Source organism: Sander vitreus, chromosome 2 (assembly GCF_031162955.1).
Source record: "Sander vitreus isolate 19-12246 chromosome 2, sanVit1, whole genome shotgun sequence".
NCBI lineage: Eukaryota > Metazoa > Chordata > Actinopteri > Perciformes > Percidae > Sander > Sander vitreus.
In genome coordinates, this window is record NC_135856.1 from 30,102,312 (window position 1) to 30,120,752 (window position 18,441).

At 42.2% G+C, this 18,441-nt stretch overlaps 2 protein-coding genes across 3 annotated transcripts; both read left to right on the forward strand.

Annotated features, from left to right (window-relative positions):
* Positions 1 to 476: 476 nt before the first annotated feature.
* Positions 477 to 9,329, forward strand: LOC144527377 (uncharacterized). The gene is made up of 5 exons (XM_078265341.1): positions 477 to 729; positions 1,544 to 2,213; positions 2,314 to 2,415; positions 4,391 to 5,531; positions 7,140 to 9,329. Exons 2-5 carry the CDS (start codon positions 1,581 to 1,583, stop codon positions 7,250 to 7,252), a joined length of 1,989 nt encoding a protein of 662 aa, XP_078121467.1. The 5' UTR covers positions 477 to 729; positions 1,544 to 1,580; the 3' UTR covers positions 7,253 to 9,329.
* Positions 9,330 to 9,730: 401 nt separating this feature from the next.
* Positions 9,731 to 17,853, forward strand: LOC144527384 (uncharacterized). Of its 2 annotated transcripts, none has more exons than XM_078265353.1 (6): positions 9,731 to 9,930; positions 10,344 to 10,884; positions 12,036 to 12,179; positions 13,477 to 14,991; positions 16,130 to 16,205; positions 17,636 to 17,853. In XM_078265353.1, the coding sequence occupies exons 2-5, from the start codon at positions 10,390 to 10,392 to the stop codon at positions 16,202 to 16,204; spliced, it is 2,229 nt and encodes a 742-aa protein (XP_078121479.1). In that variant the 5' UTR covers positions 9,731 to 9,930; positions 10,344 to 10,389; the 3' UTR covers position 16,205; positions 17,636 to 17,853. The 2 variants fall into 2 exon arrangements, with proteins under 2 accessions (XP_078121479.1, XP_078121486.1); XM_078265360.1 differs by having other exon boundaries at positions 9,736 to 9,848.
* The last annotated feature ends 588 nt before the right edge of the window (positions 17,854 to 18,441 follow it).

An 18,441-nucleotide genomic window follows, 5' to 3' on the forward strand; every position in this document is an offset into this window, starting at 1 on the left:
TATTATTTTGAAAAATGAGTCTAACTGCTGGCCAGAAGGTGATACTACTGTGTGTTGAATGTTGGAACAGTTTACCCTGAAACCGAATAGGTCTTTTTCACAGCAGACAACGTGACTGGTCATAGTGGGAAAAGAACAGGTGTTAATAATGACATTAACAATGGCTCAGTTATATTCAAGTGCCCCATGACAGTGTGACAGAATACCACAATACCAGGACCCTGGACCCGAAGCAGCCATTTATAATTTATATTTATTAATTTATAATTGTATTATTTACACTTGTGCTTTTCCCACTGTGACATGTCAAAGTTTCTACTGTAAAAAATAAATACAAAAAAACAGCCCTACAATTACACATTATGTAGTCCAGTATGTGGCGCTAATAAACGGTAGTTTGCCAGCCACCAATAAAACCCAAGAAGAAGAAGGCGAAGTCATTTTGACGTCACATTGGCACAAGCTTTTATATATGTCAATGGGCACGAGGGAGCTCGGCTCCGGCGACTGTAAAACGACCCTTAGGTTGTTTACACTCCATCCAAGAGATGGCAGTGATGTACATTTCTTGCTACTGACTAGGAACAGCTCGGTGGAGGTGAGGCGCACCGCGCCAGTAAAAAAAAACTAAATGTTAGCTATATGCATGACAGTTTAAATTCCCAAACCTAGTTTCAGCATTTTCCCTGGTCCTCCCCTTAAAGAAAGTGGAGTCGTCCAACTGAAAAGGTAATGCTACTTTAATGTAACGCTAGCTAGGTTGCTGCCCAGCGCTAAATTGATGATTGCTAACGTTAATAGTTTAACCAGAAAATGGCCCCAAGCTGCACTTTAGCTTTCACATAAGCTGATGTCTCTAAACACCAGGCCGTGGGGGTTAGTGCAAATGTGTCGCTTTTAGCTGGAAATAATTGAAACACTTTTTGATGCTAATAAATTGTGAGGTTCGTATTTTCGTACTCGCTAAAGCTAACTAGCAAAATATCCTGTGCTACTTAGCTAATGTTAACATTAATGTTAGCTCAAAAACTACTGAGACCACCACCTCTCTAGCAAACTCGGTGGTCGCTAACGTTATGTGCGAACACTAACGTTTACTTTACAGCAGGTGACACGGAATAATAAGTCTTCGGTTGAGGGCAATATGTGTTTCTGTAATTTGGAGTGAAAACCTCCACACATTTAGCTAACCTTAGTTCATGACTATGTTTGAGACTCCTGCTATCGATGTAGCTATTTACGTTAGTCCCGCTTAGCACATTTGAAGAGACACTCCTCTCTTTTAAAACTCGCATCATATTTTAATGTGGTCTAATATGTGAAATGATTATTTCTGATGACTAGTGACTTGAAGTTTTCAATCGAAAGCTAGCTACTTTTAGTATAATTAAAATGTATTCTGTGGGTCCTCCATGGCCTGTTTTTCTTTAATAAGTCCATGTGAGATACATATTGTTATTATGACCTAGGTTTGGCTTATCAATTATTCTGATATCTTTACCCCCTGATTTTAAAGCTCATTTTCTTTTCTTTTTTGCTGCAGGCTTTGACATCCACTCCGCTGCTGGAGTTGCTGTGAGATGATGCAGTCCAACAGGTCTGAGTACAGTCACAGGCGGCAGTACAGTGACAAAAGTTTAAGGCAGTGGGATGACTATGATGACGGATGGGAAGAAAGGCGTGAACCTCACAGAGATATAGCGCAGGATTCCTATCAGAAATATGGCGGGGATGGACAGAGTAGCACAGAGAGGAGAGGCAGAAGCAGAGAGTACAGTGACTCGCCTAAGATGCTGTACAGCAAAGACGCAATGAACAGAGACTGGAGCAGAAAGAGCTCAGCGAGGAGACGCGTGTCTTCCCCTGTTTGGGGTACTTGTGAGAAGAAAAGGAGAAGGTGTACAGAAAATGATATGGATGATTACATGTACAGGCGTGAGCCTGAGGATGATACAAAAAGGCAATCGCCAGACAGTTTTTCACGTGCACATGTAACCAAGGATTTTAAACATACACTACCAGAGGAAGAGGATTTCAGATACAGGAAAACACCTCAAGACTCCAAACACAGATATCGGCATGAGGAGTTCACCTATAGGCAACAACCTGATGACTGCAGACAATCGTCTGGATACTACAAAGTCAGAGATGGTCACGAAAGGAGCCGAGACGTTTCACAAGAGAGGACGCGATCCCAAGATTGCTCTACAAAGGTTAATCACAATTAACATTTTTGTGTTAGCATCAGTGGAACGTTTGTGACAGTTTTTTTTTTTATTGTAGTTTAATTAAACTTTCTTCCATATCAAACAGAGTTATGCCAAACCCAGAGAGAGGACAGACGGCCCCTCCACAGATCATAAGGATTATCGTCAAAATAGAACATGGTTTCCCCTGAATGAACCTAGTGGACAGGTGGGTTTATTTTACATGTGGCAATTGCAAAAAAAACATAAAAAGTTGTTTTGCACTTTTGCTGATGTTTTACGAGGAAGGTGTGTTCTCCAAAACACACACACACACACACACACACACACCCTGAATGCATTTGGTTGAGTTAAGCGTGATTTATGCTACTGCGTTAAATCTATGTCGTGGCTACTAACGTAAGTACGTGGAGGCACGGACTAGAGCCCTGCCTCCTGTTTTCTTCATCCCACTCCCGCCCATTCCGCCGAATTTCTGACCATTACCGCCTGCACCCGCAACGTGTGTGTTACACTCCCGCCCGCTCCCACAAAACTCTGAGAATTTATGCCCGCACAATAATAGAGATGCATTGATTTTGTGTCTTCTTCCGTCCCGCATCAGAAGATGCGTCATTTTATAGGTTATTTATAATAATAATAACTTTGTTTTATCAAAACACTTTGCACCATCACACGGCACCTAAAAATGGACTGCTTTGCATAAAATACAACATGATAAACCACATGAAAAACAGCAGTTTTAAAATGATTAGCCATAGGGAAGGGAGCCGCGAATAACACCCTGGAAACGAGGTCCAAGTTGTTGTTTGTGTAATGGATGGTGCCGGATATGAAGGAAGTTTCATGGTAATCCTCCGTCCGTATATCTGTTGTGATGGCACATCCATATGTTCCAATGATGGGCTTCATCTCCGCTGCCACTGACGCCTGCGGTGCTTGTGCCCGCCCCTCGACATGTGTGGATACAGTGGTTGGATGAGGTAAAACGTCTTTTACATCAAATTTGCCATATTTAGCGGCGACGAAGTCATATGGCCGTATGTGTAGACAGCACAACTTCCACACATTTCTCAGTAGTTTCTTGTTTAATAGGTGTAGGGAGATGTTCATCCTTGAAAAGCAGCTTACTTTGACCGGGGAGAATGGAGCGGGTGTGTCGCCTCAACCCAGAGGTGCCGGATTTGTGTCCGTTGTAGACTAGTGTTTTTGCATTGTTTGTCACAACGAACAAAGTCCATTTTGTTTCCATCTTTGTCACAAACAATTTGAGAAACTTCTCCAAATGTCAGACTTTCCTTGCTTTGTTTTTGTGTTGTAAAGACCTTGTTTGTGGTTCTTTTCCACATCATTTATTGACTCCATCCTGTCGCTAGGCTACATCCTGATCCCACAGTGTTTTTTTTAGCCACCCGTTCCCACGAGATTTGCGTTGGGTCCCAATCCCAATGCAGCCCTCTTATACGGAGCCTACACCAGACCCTACGCCGTTGCCTGGCGTTCACCTCCCAAAAAATGTAACTACATGTCGGGACGACGCACGTCACTCGGCCCTGGCTTGGTAGCATTGCATGTCCCCCTATTAGAGCCTTCACCTGTCCTGCTACAGATTTCCCACCGTCAGAAAGGACAGGGGAGACACTTTGTTTCTCCCACTATGTCTCTAGAATCGGTACTCGCGCCGAAGCTAATCACCGTCACTCCCTCTACCACACACCCCCCCCATGTGCACACACACACATGCCGGCCCTGCTATTCTCTTAAAGAGCTCGACACACACCAACGCACAAGTATAAACTTCCTGCCACTTGCGTAGGCTACGGCAAAAGCTCTGCGCGGAAATTTTTTTTGTTACAAGAAAAGTGTGTGTCATTCTTTTGATACGGTCTAATTAGTAAAAGGCTAAGAGACAGCTTCCCCACATCAGCTTAAAAGTGAACCAATCATCCTGGCCTATAACAACACAATATTCTTCTAAAAGAAGCTTCTTTTAATCAAATAAAATAAGCGGGGTCGCCAATTCACTCAGAAAGTGCCGTTTAATTTTTAAGATTATAGAATCAACATTTAATGGCTCCAAATTTCTAACTGGTGGTTCCACGTCTACAAAAATAGATTTGTCAAACGAAGACTGCTAATAGTAGTTTGACAAACTGCGGTTGCTTGTGTGTGTTTCCCATCAGTCTTTCGAGAGGGCCGTCACCAGCCAAAGTGCTGCCGTTCCTGAGCAGAAGAAGTCGGCCATGGGTTTTCAGCGTTTCCTTGATGTGCTCAACAAGGGTGTGAACGTCACCATGCTCAACAAGATAGTGACTCAGACCGCCACTGAAGGGAGTGATCGGCCACGCTCGCCGCCTTCTTTCACGAACACCGATCGTCCGTGGTCTCCTGGTTATGCTGGGGGGCAACAGGGAAGCCACCAAAATGCCAGCCACTGGAGCGAGTGCGAGAGGTCCCAGCGACTGGCGTCTCCAAAGCCTCGTCGCAGGTCCGTCAGCCCTGAGGGCCGTGCTCCGTCTGATGAAAAGTCTCTGCAAAGGGCTGACGGAGAACAACGCTACTTTAGCTCCAACAGTAGATCCCGGTCTCCCTCAGTGGTGGGAAAGATAACGCTGACACCTGAAGAGGAGCACAAGCACAGGCAAATGCAAGATGTCCTACAGGCCATTGGCATTGATTTAGGATCCGAAGAACTGGGCCAAATGTCACATCGGATCCATGAGCGGTTATATGGAAAGAAGGATTGTGACGGGGGGCGCCATCGTAGAGGAAGCCGGGAAAGGGACACGAGGCCAGCGTTTTCACCGAGACCGCAAAGTAGATCATCGTCATCGAGCAGATCTAGTTTTAGCCTGGTAAATCGGGAATATCACCAAAAAAAAGACTCGTATAGTGCTCAGAGGGATGAAACCGAGGTACAACAAGTACAGGTGCATGAAGCTGTCGGATATGGCCAGAACAGCAGCCGTGGCACTTTACAGGAGAGTCAGAAATGTGAAACTTACTCCCAGGAAAGTACTGCTCCATGTCAATCATTTTCTCAAAATTCCCCATACACTTTATCGAGGTCATCCCCTACACCTGTAATGCCGAAGTACTCCCCAGTCTGTTCACCGCTGCTGCCATACCCAGCTCTGCCCCCAGCTCTGCCCCCAGCTCTGCCCCCTCATAACTTGCCCCACCTTGGACCCAGGTTTTTCATGCCTCGCCTGCCTCCCTTCTTCCCTTACCCCCGTGCCCCACCTTTGAACATCTTTCCCGCACTACTCGCTCAAACGAGGCACCTTCTCAATCCAAGCAATCCACCCTTTTTGAACCTGCCAGGTAATAATCCGACTCAGTATATGAACACTACACAAAAATCCAAAACTCTGTCAAGGCCTCGCTGTCTGCAGGTTATTGAAACCAAACAGCCTGGATGAAGAGCGTTGCGTAACGGGAATATCTGACTGACTGATATAGTTGAAAAATTATGTTTTGTCTCTGGAGAATAGTAAAATGTCTCCATAAAATAAACCGTTTTAACCACAAAACACATTTGAACATCCCCTCACAGAAAATGAACAACACGCAAACCTGTCCAGCAGAAACAAAGAGCAAGGCAAAGCCAACACAGACAATGTAATTAACAGACCACAAGTTCAGTGACCAAGCTCCAGGGGGTGTTGGAGCTCTGTTCTTAAACCCATAGCACAATGACATGCTTAATAAAAAAAAATGCACACAGTGTAAAGAAAGTGTTTATTGATTTAGTTTTTCAAATTTTGTTTAAACGCCTTGATTCGATACATTGTAATTATTGTTAAAATTATATTTAGGGCTGCAGATTATTTTCATTGTTGATTGTTTTCTCGGTTAATCGATTAGTTGTTTGGTCTATAAAATGTTATGGAAAAAGAAGAAAAAATGTCCGTGTTTCCCAAAGCCCAAGATGACGTCCTCAAATGTCTCGTTTTGTCCACAACTCTTAAGATATTCAGTTAACTGTCACAGAGGAGTGAAGAAACTAGAAAATATTCCCATTTAAGAAGCTGGAATCTGAGAATTTCTACATTGTTTATTCATAAAAAATGACTACTAAACTAGTTGGCGATTCATTTTTATAGGCATACTGTTTCTGCCTTCCCTGCTCTACCTGTAAAGCACTAACTGTTGTTAGTTTAATTGTGCAATACAAATTAAATGACTTGACTAAATTTTATAGTCGACAACTAATCGTTTAATCTTTGCAGCTCTAATTACATTTGCGCACAGTTTTTGTAGGATACAAGCTTGTATCCTAATGAAACCGCACTATGGTCAAGTGTTCAGTCTTCAGAGGGTTTTGGCTGACCCACAACAACAAAATGTGCTCTACTCTTAAGCCTCTTTTTGTCAGGTTGACATGTCTTTTTGTGTACACGTACAGAACATGATTGTGTAAATATTTGAATCGCTTAATATTAAAGGCAGTGATTCTAAGTACATGGCAATGAACCGTTTTATTGCACTAACTTTTCTTGAATATATTGTGAAGAAGAAAAAAAAAAAATTCTCAGAAGAAGCAAGACGTTGGATGGGACTGTCGTGCAAAAAAGTCAAAATGTCTCATGAAATGATCCTCAGTGGCAGGCTGTACAGAACTAGGGCTGCAACCAACGATCATTTTCACTGTCGATTCATCTTTCGATTATTTTTTCGATTAGGGGATGATAAGAAATGGTGAAAAATGACGTAATTTAGTTTTTTTTCACCACAACTTAAAGATATTAAGTTTACTATCACAGAGGAGTAAAGAAACTAGAAAAAAAGAATCCCATTTAAGAAGCTGCAATCAGAATTTTTTACTTTTTTTTGATAAAAAAAATTACAAACTGCTTAATCGATTATCAAAATAGTTGGCGATTTAATTTAATAGTTGACAACTAATTGAGAATTGATTAATCTTTGCAGCTCTTACTGCCTACAGCTCCAGCAGGGGACCCCAAACTTCCCTTTCCCGAGCCACATTACCCAGCTCCGACTGGGGGATCCAGAGGCGTTCCCAGGCCAGGTTGGAGATATAATCCCTCCACCTAGTCCTGGGTCTTCCCCGAGGCCTCCTCCCAGCTGGACGTGCCTGGAACACCTCCCTAGGGAGGCGCCCAGGGGGCATCCTTACCAGATGTCCGAACCACCTCAACTGGCTCCTGGCTCCTCCTTGAGCTTCTCACCCTATCTCTAAGGGAGACGCCAGCCACCCTCCTGAGGAAACCCATTTTGGCCACTTGTACCCAGGATCTCGTTCTTTCGATCATGACCCAGCCTTCGTGACCATAGGTGAGGGTAGGACCAAAAATTGACCGCTAGATTGAGAGATTTGCCTTCTGGCTCAGCTCTCTTTTCATCACAACGGTGCGATAAAGTGAATGTAATACCGCCCCCGCTGCGCCGATTCTCCTACTCCATTGTCCCCACAAATCATGAAGACCCCAAGGTACTTGAACCCCTTCACTTGGGGTAAGGACTCATTCCCTACCCGGAGTGGGCACTCGATCGGTATCCTGCTGAGAACCATGGCCTCAGATTTAGAGGTGCTGATCCTCATCCCAGCCGCTTCACACTCTGCTGCGAACTGATCCTCTAGTATGTATACTTGACAGGAGCTGACATAGATTATATGTATTTTTATAATACATTTTGGAATGGATCCATTCCATTTCAGATATGCCACACCTTCACACAAGCTCAGAGAGGTGAAGGCAGAGTTCCTAAAAATTCCTGTAAGGGTCTGCCAAGTTCCAACCAGTTTGAGAATTCACATGGCACTACAGTGCAACAGGAGAAGATTAATCAATACTCGTAGAAGCTAGACACTCAAGAACCAAAGCTAAACCTGGCACTGCTGCAGAGACGATGAATAAAGAACCACACTTGACCTTTTAAGATTTAGCTTAGTTATTTATTTATTTTAAATCTGATGATTTTGTCTGCAGGTGTATATATCTATGGCTTATGGGCTCAGTGTTGATTTTCTTTAGAAATGATAAAGCTTCAAAACAACGCATTCATGCAGATTTAAACCAAACATGTTGCTTTTATTACAATGAAGTGAAATTGCCTTAGGTTTTAATATTACGTCACTTTTAATATGATATTGGCGATTTGTGTGCTTTTTTGGAAACTATGCAAAGGAGCTAATACGGGAAAATAACAAAATGGAAAGTCTTATCATATTTTAATTTACTAAGATTGACCCTATAAACCATTTTATATAGGTAAGGTTTTGGCCTAAGCTTACCGATGTCTGGTGTGACCCATGGACTAAGAAGCAGTAGTGTCAAATATAATTTGCATAACCGCAGACTAGAATTTCACATTTCTGAATTTCAGTAGCATATGGCCACACAAAATTGGCACTAAACAGAAAAATAGCTGTAGTTAATGCAACATAAAGAGGGTTGGGTCATGCAAACATCCATGTTTTCTTCTGACTACCAGTTTGATCATAGCTATCGGCTTACAGAGATCCGGATCAGATCGATGGGTCTGCAGTCCCTTCTTTCTAACTGGCATCATGCTAATAATATCAGTGAATACAGTGGTGGAAGAAGTATTCAGATCCTTTACCAGTAGAGTACTGCCATACTGTAAAAATACTCTGTTACAAGTAAAGGTCCTGCGTTGAAATGTTACTTAAGTAAAAGTATGTAAACTATATCATCAGAAAAAAGTACTTTAAAGTATTAAAAGTAAAAGTACTCAATGGAGAAAAATCCTCACATTTTAAAAACTGGAAACGATCCAAACAGTTCTGTCAATCAACTAAGTGTATGTTCGGCTAATCCTTTCAGCTGGACTTGTAAGCCGTTATATTGTTGGGTAGTTTAATTTATAAAAAAACATCGTGTTTTATAAACTTAAATGTGTTTTGTGTGCAAAACGCTTAAGTTGTAGTAACTAAAGTTGTCAGATTAATGTAGTGGAGTACAAAGTACAACATTTCTCTCTGAAATGTAGCGGAGTAGAAGTAGAAGCTTAATAGTATTTTTTTACCAAATGTATTTTAAATGTTATATTGTTATGTAAATGTGTAATTTTACCTTTTTTTAGGGTGACTTTTTTACCATCTGTCTAGGGACTGCAGATGAAAAATAGCCTTCTGGCTAACTCTGGCATATTGACAGAAATGTTTATTAATATGCGCTGTCCCTGTAATAAAATAAAGAAGAAAAGAAAAGACTCAAGTAAAGTACAAGTTCCTCAAATGTGTTCTTAAGTACAGTACTTGAGTGAATGTACTTGGGCTACATTCCACCACTGGTTGAATGTATGAAGTAACGTTAACTGTGAATTAACAGTGTTAACTAATGCTGATCAGCAACTACTGTACTTAAGTACAAATTTGAGGTGCTTGTACAGTACAAGTAGAAAAGAAAAGACCCAAGTAAAGTACTTTACTTGAGTCTTTTCTTTTCTACTTCTACTCCGCTACATTTCAGAGAGAAATATTTGAGTATTACTTCGGTGTTGGTACTCCGTCCAACAGCTGGCGCTGTCAATATCCACTTTTCAACACCACCAAAGCAGTGAAAGCATACTTGGCCCAAATTCCTTAGTTCAAGCTATTTTTCTAACATCAACGGTTGTCCTTGCCTTTTGCTGAAGCTTATTAAAGCTCAGGTTTGGCATTTCGCTGTTCTAGAACTTAATTTCCGAGATAACAGAATATAAACAGTTGTCCCGCGATGCGACAGAAGAAGAGGTAACATTAGTTTCAGCCGCTGTAGTAACGTAGCTAGCTAGCTACGTAAACAGTCTGTTAACGTTAGCTGCCATGCTAAGCTATCTGAAAACAGCATTTAACGCTAGCCTTCGCTGTTTGTTTGACCTTTAATTTGCCAAATAACATGACATCATCTTACAGTGCCAAAAGGGTTAGGTTATCAAATGCTAGGCTTAGTCTTTCCTCAAAAGAAGTCAATATGTGAGCCAAGTTAAAGTATTTGGTACTGGAAATATGTCAACAGACGCGCGAGGTGGGGCTTCTCCAAAAGGCAGTTGGACATTATCCATTAAATAAGGTTGACGTTACTGTGCTGTCAGTAAAGTAACAGTCTGCATACCGGTCTGTTCTAATCTATCTAGCAATTTCTCCACATTGTTTCTACTTTACAGAGTGTACTGACTGCATAAACCGTAATAGAGAGAGACTGGCTGAAGGATGAATCCAGTCGACTGGGACGCTATTCTTCGGACAGTCCAGAAAAATCTGGACCCAAATCACCAGAATTATGTTAATAACAGCATGGAGAATGCCCCAAGAACTAATAACGAGAGGGACACTTACTGCGAATACTCGAGGCACACTTGTGATGCTCGGCAAAGCAGCATGGGATGGGAGGGAGTCAGTCCTCCTCTCTCGCTTAACTTATACATAAAGGAGTCAGATGTCGAGGACCCAGATGGAGCGCCACTTGAACTGGAGGAAGAGGATCCAGAGCTGGCGAGAAAGCGGAAAGAGCTTAGAGAGATAGAGGAGCGGATACTACTTAAGAAAGCTGCTATTGCTCTGAAATCTGTTGAACCGCTTGTGAAGAAGACCACACCTTCAGACTTTTCCTGTAATGAACAATCATCTGCATGCAATGGTGCAACTCTTAAAGACAGGGTGAATGCCATTTTGCAGCAGCGACATCCTGCCGGTTTCCTGTCAAAGGTGAGTGAGTGATTGATTGATCAGATTTGTTTATCAATCAGCATGCAGAGGCCCACTGCTTTCCAGATATACTGTTTACTAGAGCTGCACAATTAATCACAATGTTATTGTAATCGCAATACGGACTAGTGCAATATCCAAATCGCAGTGGGGCCGCAAGATTTGTTTAAGGCCAAATATGTGTCAAACCATTCTGAATTGAATATCGTGGTGCTGCAGAGATGTCCCAGCCAAAACATCGTATCCTACAGACTAGAGAAAACAAATCTTTGTTTGGTACAGTTCCTCGCTAAAAAACATTATTTTTAAAATATTTATCAATGTAAATGTAGTCTATATCGATGACGTTCCACTTCTGGGATTGTTCAGGTGCCCAACTGGCAATACATATTATCTGGAAGATGCCTCTTTATTTTAGATTCCCACTTCATATTTATTCTTTTTATTAAAAAGAATAGTTTGTTTACAATTGAAATGTCTGGGAGAGCTCAGTAATACGATTGTCACATCATATTTTAGGTGCTTTTTTGAGTTGCTATAAATGTAGTCTATATCCACATCGTTCCACTTCCGGGATTGTTGAGGTGCCGCATGAAATTCTGCCGGATGTCCCTCATTTTGACCGGATGTCCATTACCTTCCTCTTTCTTTGTGTTGGCATTCTAAACTCCGGTGGATTTCTGAGGACTATGGTTAACTGCTCCTCAGATCTCTGCAGGGTAAATCCAGACAGCTAGCTAGACTATCTGTCCAGTCTGAGTTTTCTGTTGCACGACTAAAACAACCTTTGAAAGTACACATGTTCCACCAAAACAAGTTCCTTACAGAGGCTATTTTGCAGCGGCACCGTCACTCTGTCCGGCACTTAGCGCCGCCCAAGTCGACTGTGATTGGTTTAAAGAAATGCCAATAAACCAGAGCACGTTTTTATCCCATCCCGGAATGCTGTGTGGACCCTGTGCAGACCCTCCTTCGCAGCGCTGTGGAGGAAGGTCTGGCAATGCGAGATACAAAAAAATGATGATGCAAAAATGATCGTAACCTCCAATATCGTGAATCATATCGCAATAGCAGTTCAAATAATCGCAATTAGATATTATCCTCATATCGTGCAGCCCTAGTGTTTACTGCATTGCCTCCTTGTTTTTCAGGTGCGGTCTCCCAGAGAGAGAATGAACTCATCCAGGCTGAGCAGAGATGGTCTGCTGCAGGACGACCATCCCCTGAAGCTCAGAGTGAAGGCACTCATGAAGCACAGATGTAGTGAGCCCTGTGTTTTGCCAGCAAGCAGAGAGGTTTGTAATATTTTTGAGCCACCTACTTTGTAGAAAATAGCCATCACATTCACACTATATTAATATTTTTCATTATTAATAATCACATAAATACAACTAAAAATAAATGTATACAATAAATAAATGAAAACGTAAATAAGAGAAAACACAAAATCCCATATGAAATTAGTATTTTGTCTCCTCAAATACCTATCCACTAGGATTCCAAACTCACGGTTCGGATTGGATCACGGTTTGAAGTCACGGATCAGATACATTTTCAGATCAGCACTAAAAACACGTTTATTTCGGAGCAGGTGTTTAAGTGGCACCGAAATCCACGTTGCTATTCCGTCCGGTGGATACCGGTCGTTTAGGCATCGGTGCCATATTAGTACTGGATTTTAACATGCGCCATTCACGTGAACATAAAATTGCATTGCCTGTTTCTTTTCAAGGCAACCCTCCATAGCGATTTATCAGCCTACTTTATGTAACAGTATTGTGGTTAAACTTTACAATTGATCTGTACGGACCACGGCTCAACTGTGGTCCGTTACTACTATCTACCCATGAAATTACAGGATCTTTTTCAAGTAAAACCCAGGAAAAATGATGGGATTTGACAGACATGGTTTAACGTTTTACCATGTTTTTATACTTTAAACATATACCGTTGAGATAATAGCGTGCTGCAGGAATGACTCCAAAAACCCAGGAAATGAGTTGGCATTTTTGCACTAACCTGATACAAGAAGGAGGGCCTTGTAGTGTGTGTGTGTGTGTGTGTGTGGTTCACCCCAAAATGTATTTTTAATTGTCTCTGATCAATTTATTTTGCGTCCCCGTGGCACCCTTAACTTAAAGCCCTGATATCATTATCAGACTCTCAAATATTCATATCAGTGTTGGCCTCCAAAATCCAAATCTGATACCAGTGTGTTTAAAAAAATACATATATTTTACTATGTTTTAACAGTAATGTTTTACTTTATTATAGGGGCTTTATTACGTGGTATCGGATCGGTGCATAAACTCCAGTACTTTCCGATACCAGCATTTTAGGCGGTATCGGAGGCTTTTCCGATACTGGTATCGGAACATCTCTAGTAGCAATGAAGTGAATGTAAGTGAAGTGGATAGAAGAAGGCTTTCAGGAGTTGATGCCTTTCTCCTGACAGTAATTTTGTCTTTTGGTACTCCCAAGTAAAGAAAGTAGCAAGTATGAAAAAACTTGTCCGGTTGCAATAAGTTCTTGATATTACAAATTTATGTTTTAACAACAAGCAATGTGTCTGTGTATCTTCCCCTTTCCCAGGCCACTGACGTCCCACCGTCTCCTCCGATCCGACACGATACTTCCCCAGCCAAGCAAGAGAACGGCGCCAACGAGGGTTTCCAGCTCTTCCTCAGCGTGCTTAACAAAGGCGTGGATTTCGACTTCCTCAGCAGGATTGTCACCAATGACAGCGAGGACCTTCCTTTAGGCGAGGAGCTCCTGAACATTCACCCCGCTGCTGCGGAGAACAAGTCCGACCCAGCCTTCGGGAGCGAGAGCCAGCGATCGAATAGCGGCGTGTCGTCGCCAGGCCACAGTCGGACCAACAGCGGAGAGAGGAAGACTGACCCGCCCAGTCAAGAGAGATCCCTCAATGAGACCCTACCTGATGATGGAGAGAAGGATGACCGAGAAGAAGCAAATAGTCGATCCAGGTCTCCCTCGGCAGGGAAGAACAAGAAGAAGAATGAAGAAGAAAAACCAAAGGTGGATGAGCAGAGCGCACAGCTCCAGAACATTCTTAAAACCCTGGGGCTGAGCCTGGAAATGGAAGAGATGAGCAAACTAGCAGACCGGACTCAGGAGAGGCTGTACGGTAAGAAGCATGGCGACAGAAGGGCTGACCGCAGAGCGGAGCAGGCAAGTCAGCAGAGGGGCTCCCAAAGGCATTACAGTCACTCCTCCTCTTCTTCCTCCTCTTCCAGGTCCACTAGGTCTAGAACCTTTAGTCCCAGCCCCTCTCGCCGTCGGTGCTCCCACAGCAAAGACTCCAAGCGAAGGTCTGAACGCAGCCACTCGAGAGAAAAAAGCAGAGACGGACCGACACGCCAAGACCATAACCGGGACAGAAGAGAAGCACAGAGGTGCAGGGACGAAGACCGAGACGGAAAATACCTCAAAGAAATCTCTACTTATCAACATCCATATCCACCAAACCCAACGTATCCCCAGCCCCACCCTAGTGCTTTTTCAGAATTTTCAGCCTACGGTTTGTCCCAGGACTCCGAGTACACTGCTTACCACAGCGGCACTTACAGCGCTGCTACAGACTCTTACTGGACACATACTCAGGATGCCATTCCTCCCTCCCTTTATCCCAGCGAGGGTCCTTATCCACTAAACACCTACTGTCCCTTTCCTGGCTCCGTCGTGGCACCGAACGTGGTTTACCCTCATCGCCGATCCCTGGAAGACATGAACTGGTTTGTGAATCCAGACCTGTCTCAGAGCGAAGGCCAAAGCGGTTCCGTTTCTGGCCCTCGCTGCCTGCAGGTCATCAAGACTAAGACCACCGAGAGCAATTTAAAGCAACTCACATCAGGCAAAATGCGAAGGGGGACCGCGGAATCGAAGTTGAAGAGCAGACGTAAACGCTGGGCGAGGAAAAAACTGCTTCGAAATGCACAGAAACTTGCAGCAAAACAAGAGAAACAGAGTGCAAATTCGGTGGAAGAGGCTCTGCAGCTCGATGAAGATGAGTCGGAAGCCGAGCTGTCGGAAGAGGAAAAACGGCCGCCAACAGAGACGGAAATTAAGGCGAACCTGAGGAAAACGGTTGGTGGAGTCTTGGCTTTATCGGCTTCCTAATCCATCTCATTTTAGGAGGTTAGGTTAGCGAGGTTTTGTCCCATTAGTCCGTACGATTGTTAGCAGGATTGTTAGATGGATTTCAATTAAGTTTGCTGAAAAGTTGAGCCATGAGCCCAAGTGATCCAATTCATTTGTGGATCAGGTCCCAATCAACGTAGACAAAAAAATTGTAAACTAAGATATTTACATTTATGTCAAACTCATGTGAATGGCTGTTGCCAGTGTTACATGCATATGTATTTTTGGTTTCTATTAGAGTTACAGTAAGCCATTTAAAAATGTTGGCATCATATTATTGGATTCATAACCTAAATAATTGTTGATTGATTAATCGTTAAAGTAATTTTTCATGCAGAAATGGCAGAAAAAGCTGTTTTCAGCCTCAGAAATATGGAGATATCCTTTTTTCTGTTTTTATATATATATATATAATTTTTTCTGTTTTTATATTTTTTATATATATATATATATATATATATATATATATATATATATATATATAAAACTGAATATCTTTTGGACAAAGCAAGGCATTTAAAGACATCACCTCGGACTTTGACAAAACTGGGATGGCCTCTCTTTTCTTTCTTTTTTTAAACTGCTTTCTGACATTTTATAGACCGACGATTAATCTAGAAAGTAATCGGCAGATTACTAGATAATGAAAATCATCCTTGGTTGCAGCCCTACTATACACAAAAGAGTTCTGCATTTCAGATATTTCCGTTAATAATTCAAATTTCAGCTGTCAGAAAATTACGGTAGCACATGATCATAGTTTCAACGTTGCTTCTGAAAGTGTACAACAGTGATGTCACACGTCGTCTTGCTGAAAGTCAGTGACGTTTTGTAAATAACTCCTCTACTCTAAATGATTCTGAGATAAATACAGGCCCAGGAATCTTTAGGACTTCTCAACATTTTCAGACAGGGGATTTTTTTTTAAACATTATCAATATTTCCTCATGGTTGTACCTGCATAGTACATGAGACTGAACTCATTTATCCTGTGATTGTTTATCACCATTTGTGTTATGAAGCGTAAGCCGCCCCTGCTACAGAAGAAATGTCACAATAATTTCTATATTTCTTTAATTTCAAGCTTGAATTATTTAACCAGAAGGTGAAGCAAAAAGTGCCACAGCCAGCCATCTTCCTGACCCCTCAGATTGATTAAAGTAAGTAAACTAAAGTGTGAGAATACTGACGTGTGTGTGTGTGTGTGTGTGTGTGTGTGTGTGTGTGTGTGTGTTCATTAAATAATTGAAAGCTTGATAGATGTTCCCACTCATTTTGCAGTCTTGGCAGTCTTAAAATGAAATGTTTAACATGTTCTAATTTTCTACTCTATTAACTAATAATTTACCAGTACCCATATATGATGATATGTATTATTATATGTTTAGTTATATTATGCTCCATTTTAGGGGTAAAACACATTCCAGTGCACAGAACATCCCAGAATATCTATCTCTTCCTTACTGAAATCATATTGCTAGAGCACTAACAATTCCAAATTCTGCTGTACAATTAATTGCGATTAACAATAAAAAGTCTCTTTCAGTTAAAAATATTTATTCATTCATTACTTTTTTAAACAAATTTAAAGTTTTGAACGAGAGATTCATCTTGGAGGTGGAAAAACATAATAGACATCACCGATCTTTTTTATAAGGACGCCAGAAAAGAGAAGACATGGAGTTTAAGAACATGAGCGCGTGGAGTGGAAGGTAGATACTAGCTTCAGAAACGTGATTGTTCTGTAAAATACAAAGTAGAGACAATAAAATCTGCGAGTCAGGCAGGCAAGACGCAGCCAGAGCACAGCAGAGAAGTGCCTAGTGGAAAATCTGGGTAAATGTGTGCTGGAAGCGAGCAGTCTGATATGTGTAGAGGTCTGTATGGTTATACTGTAGCAGCCTGGTGTCGTTTTCAGGCAATTTGATAAAGGTAAACATAGGTACGGCCGTGCATCATGCCAATACAGTGAGGCGCTGGCTGGCTGAGCATTCATTTACACACACTGCGTCGGGCTTCAGACAGTCTGGCAAAAACGCAGGTCTTTCCGTTTTGTTTTGAATGCCTGCGGCCGAAAGTTGAGTCCGGTTTAACTTTAGGAGAAAAGCAACCCAACATCAACCTGCTGTGGACAATCATGTACCGTTAATCGGCGGCTATCAGACTCACCAGTCCATATCGCTGTCCAACATCACTGCCTCTGTCGCAGCTGCAATACAAATGTAAACACTATGAGGTTAAAATACGAAAGACATGCACTGAACTGGCCAGGATTTTGTGTCCTGCAACAACAAAGCAGTCGCTTCAACTCTCGCTTCGTCTCTTTTTGTTCTCTCATTTTCCGTGAAATAAAGCTGCCTTCAGGTGCGGTTGGTTTCCCCCGTCGCTGCTGGCGCCAGCTAAGCTTTGAATATATTAATAATATTACTGTTGAAAAGCACCGAAGCTTCGAAGCTCAAAAAATTGTATTCGGTACAGCCCTAAAGTCTTCATAAGCTGCATGATGATTTAAATGGAAATTTGTCCAGCAGCATTGAGTAACTGTCGTTTGGTCTTGCGTGGTTATCATTTTTTTCTCCTTTTTCCGTAGATCTGTGGAGTGTTGCGACTGTCCGATACTTTGAACCTGCCGTGAGCCCCGACAGACCATTTGGACCTGATCATGTTCAACATTCATTTATTCATTCAACCATTCAGTATTGGAGTCACATTTTCAGATTTGTACTGAATCATCATCGAACTGGAAGTAAATGATGTCTTCCTTAAAATAATATTTTTGTTTCATTAAAGGTGCACTGTGAGTTCCTGCATGGTTTCAGCAGAATTTCATTTTTATCTCAAATTGTAGGCATCGCTCCTTGATCCGCTAGCTGCCTGCCCCCTGAATACACTGTGAAAAAGCCCGGTCTCGGGAGACAACACAGGGGGTGTACACGTCAAACAAACACTAGGGGGACAGGACAGGCACCAAAATACAACAAACCATGTTCCAGCCAATCACCGACAAGATGGTTGGGGGAAGGGGTGGGGGTTACTGACAGTTAGTCAGTCATGACAGTTACGGAAACATGGGAGGAGGGGCGAGCTTGCTCTGTTTTGTTTGAAATTTACTTGGAACGTCAACAGAAGTAACGTCATGCAGGAACACATAGTGCACCTTTTAAAGTGATGGTTCGGAGTAATTTCACCCTAGGCTGCTTTGCACCTTGACCTCGAGCCAAACAACCCCCCATAAGCATTTTTCCCTTGTTATAACATTGGTCGAGTTAGTGTTATCAGCTGGTTAGCTTAGTGCAGGCGCTGATGGATCCACGTTTGTATGTGTCAATTTTGTGTGTAAATTACCCCACTAATAATGCCCAGAATGATACCAAACTTCTACAGTAGTACAAATAG

What these genes read in the sequence shown, in the direction of transcription:
- LOC144527384 (XM_078265353.1), top strand. Translation starts at nt 10,390, where the DNA reads ATGAATCCAGTCGACTGGGACGCTATTCTTCGGACAGTCCAGAAAAAT. An exon ending in CTGCCGGTTTCCTGTCAAAG is followed by an intron (nt 10,885 to 12,035) that starts GTGAGTGAGTGA and finishes CTTGTTTTTCAG; the next exon opens with GTGCGGTCTCCCAGAGAGAG. An exon ending in TTTTGCCAGCAAGCAGAGAG is followed by an intron (nt 12,180 to 13,476) that starts GTTTGTAATATT and finishes CCCCTTTCCCAG; the next exon opens with GCCACTGACGTCCCACCGTC.
- LOC144527377 (XM_078265341.1), top strand. Translation starts at nt 1,581, where the DNA reads ATGATGCAGTCCAACAGGTCTGAGTACAGTCACAGGCGGCAGTACAGT. An exon ending in CCCAAGATTGCTCTACAAAG is followed by an intron (nt 2,214 to 2,313) that starts GTTAATCACAAT and finishes CATATCAAACAG; the next exon opens with AGTTATGCCAAACCCAGAGA. An exon ending in TGAATGAACCTAGTGGACAG is followed by an intron (nt 2,416 to 4,390) that starts GTGGGTTTATTT and finishes GTTTCCCATCAG; the next exon opens with TCTTTCGAGAGGGCCGTCAC.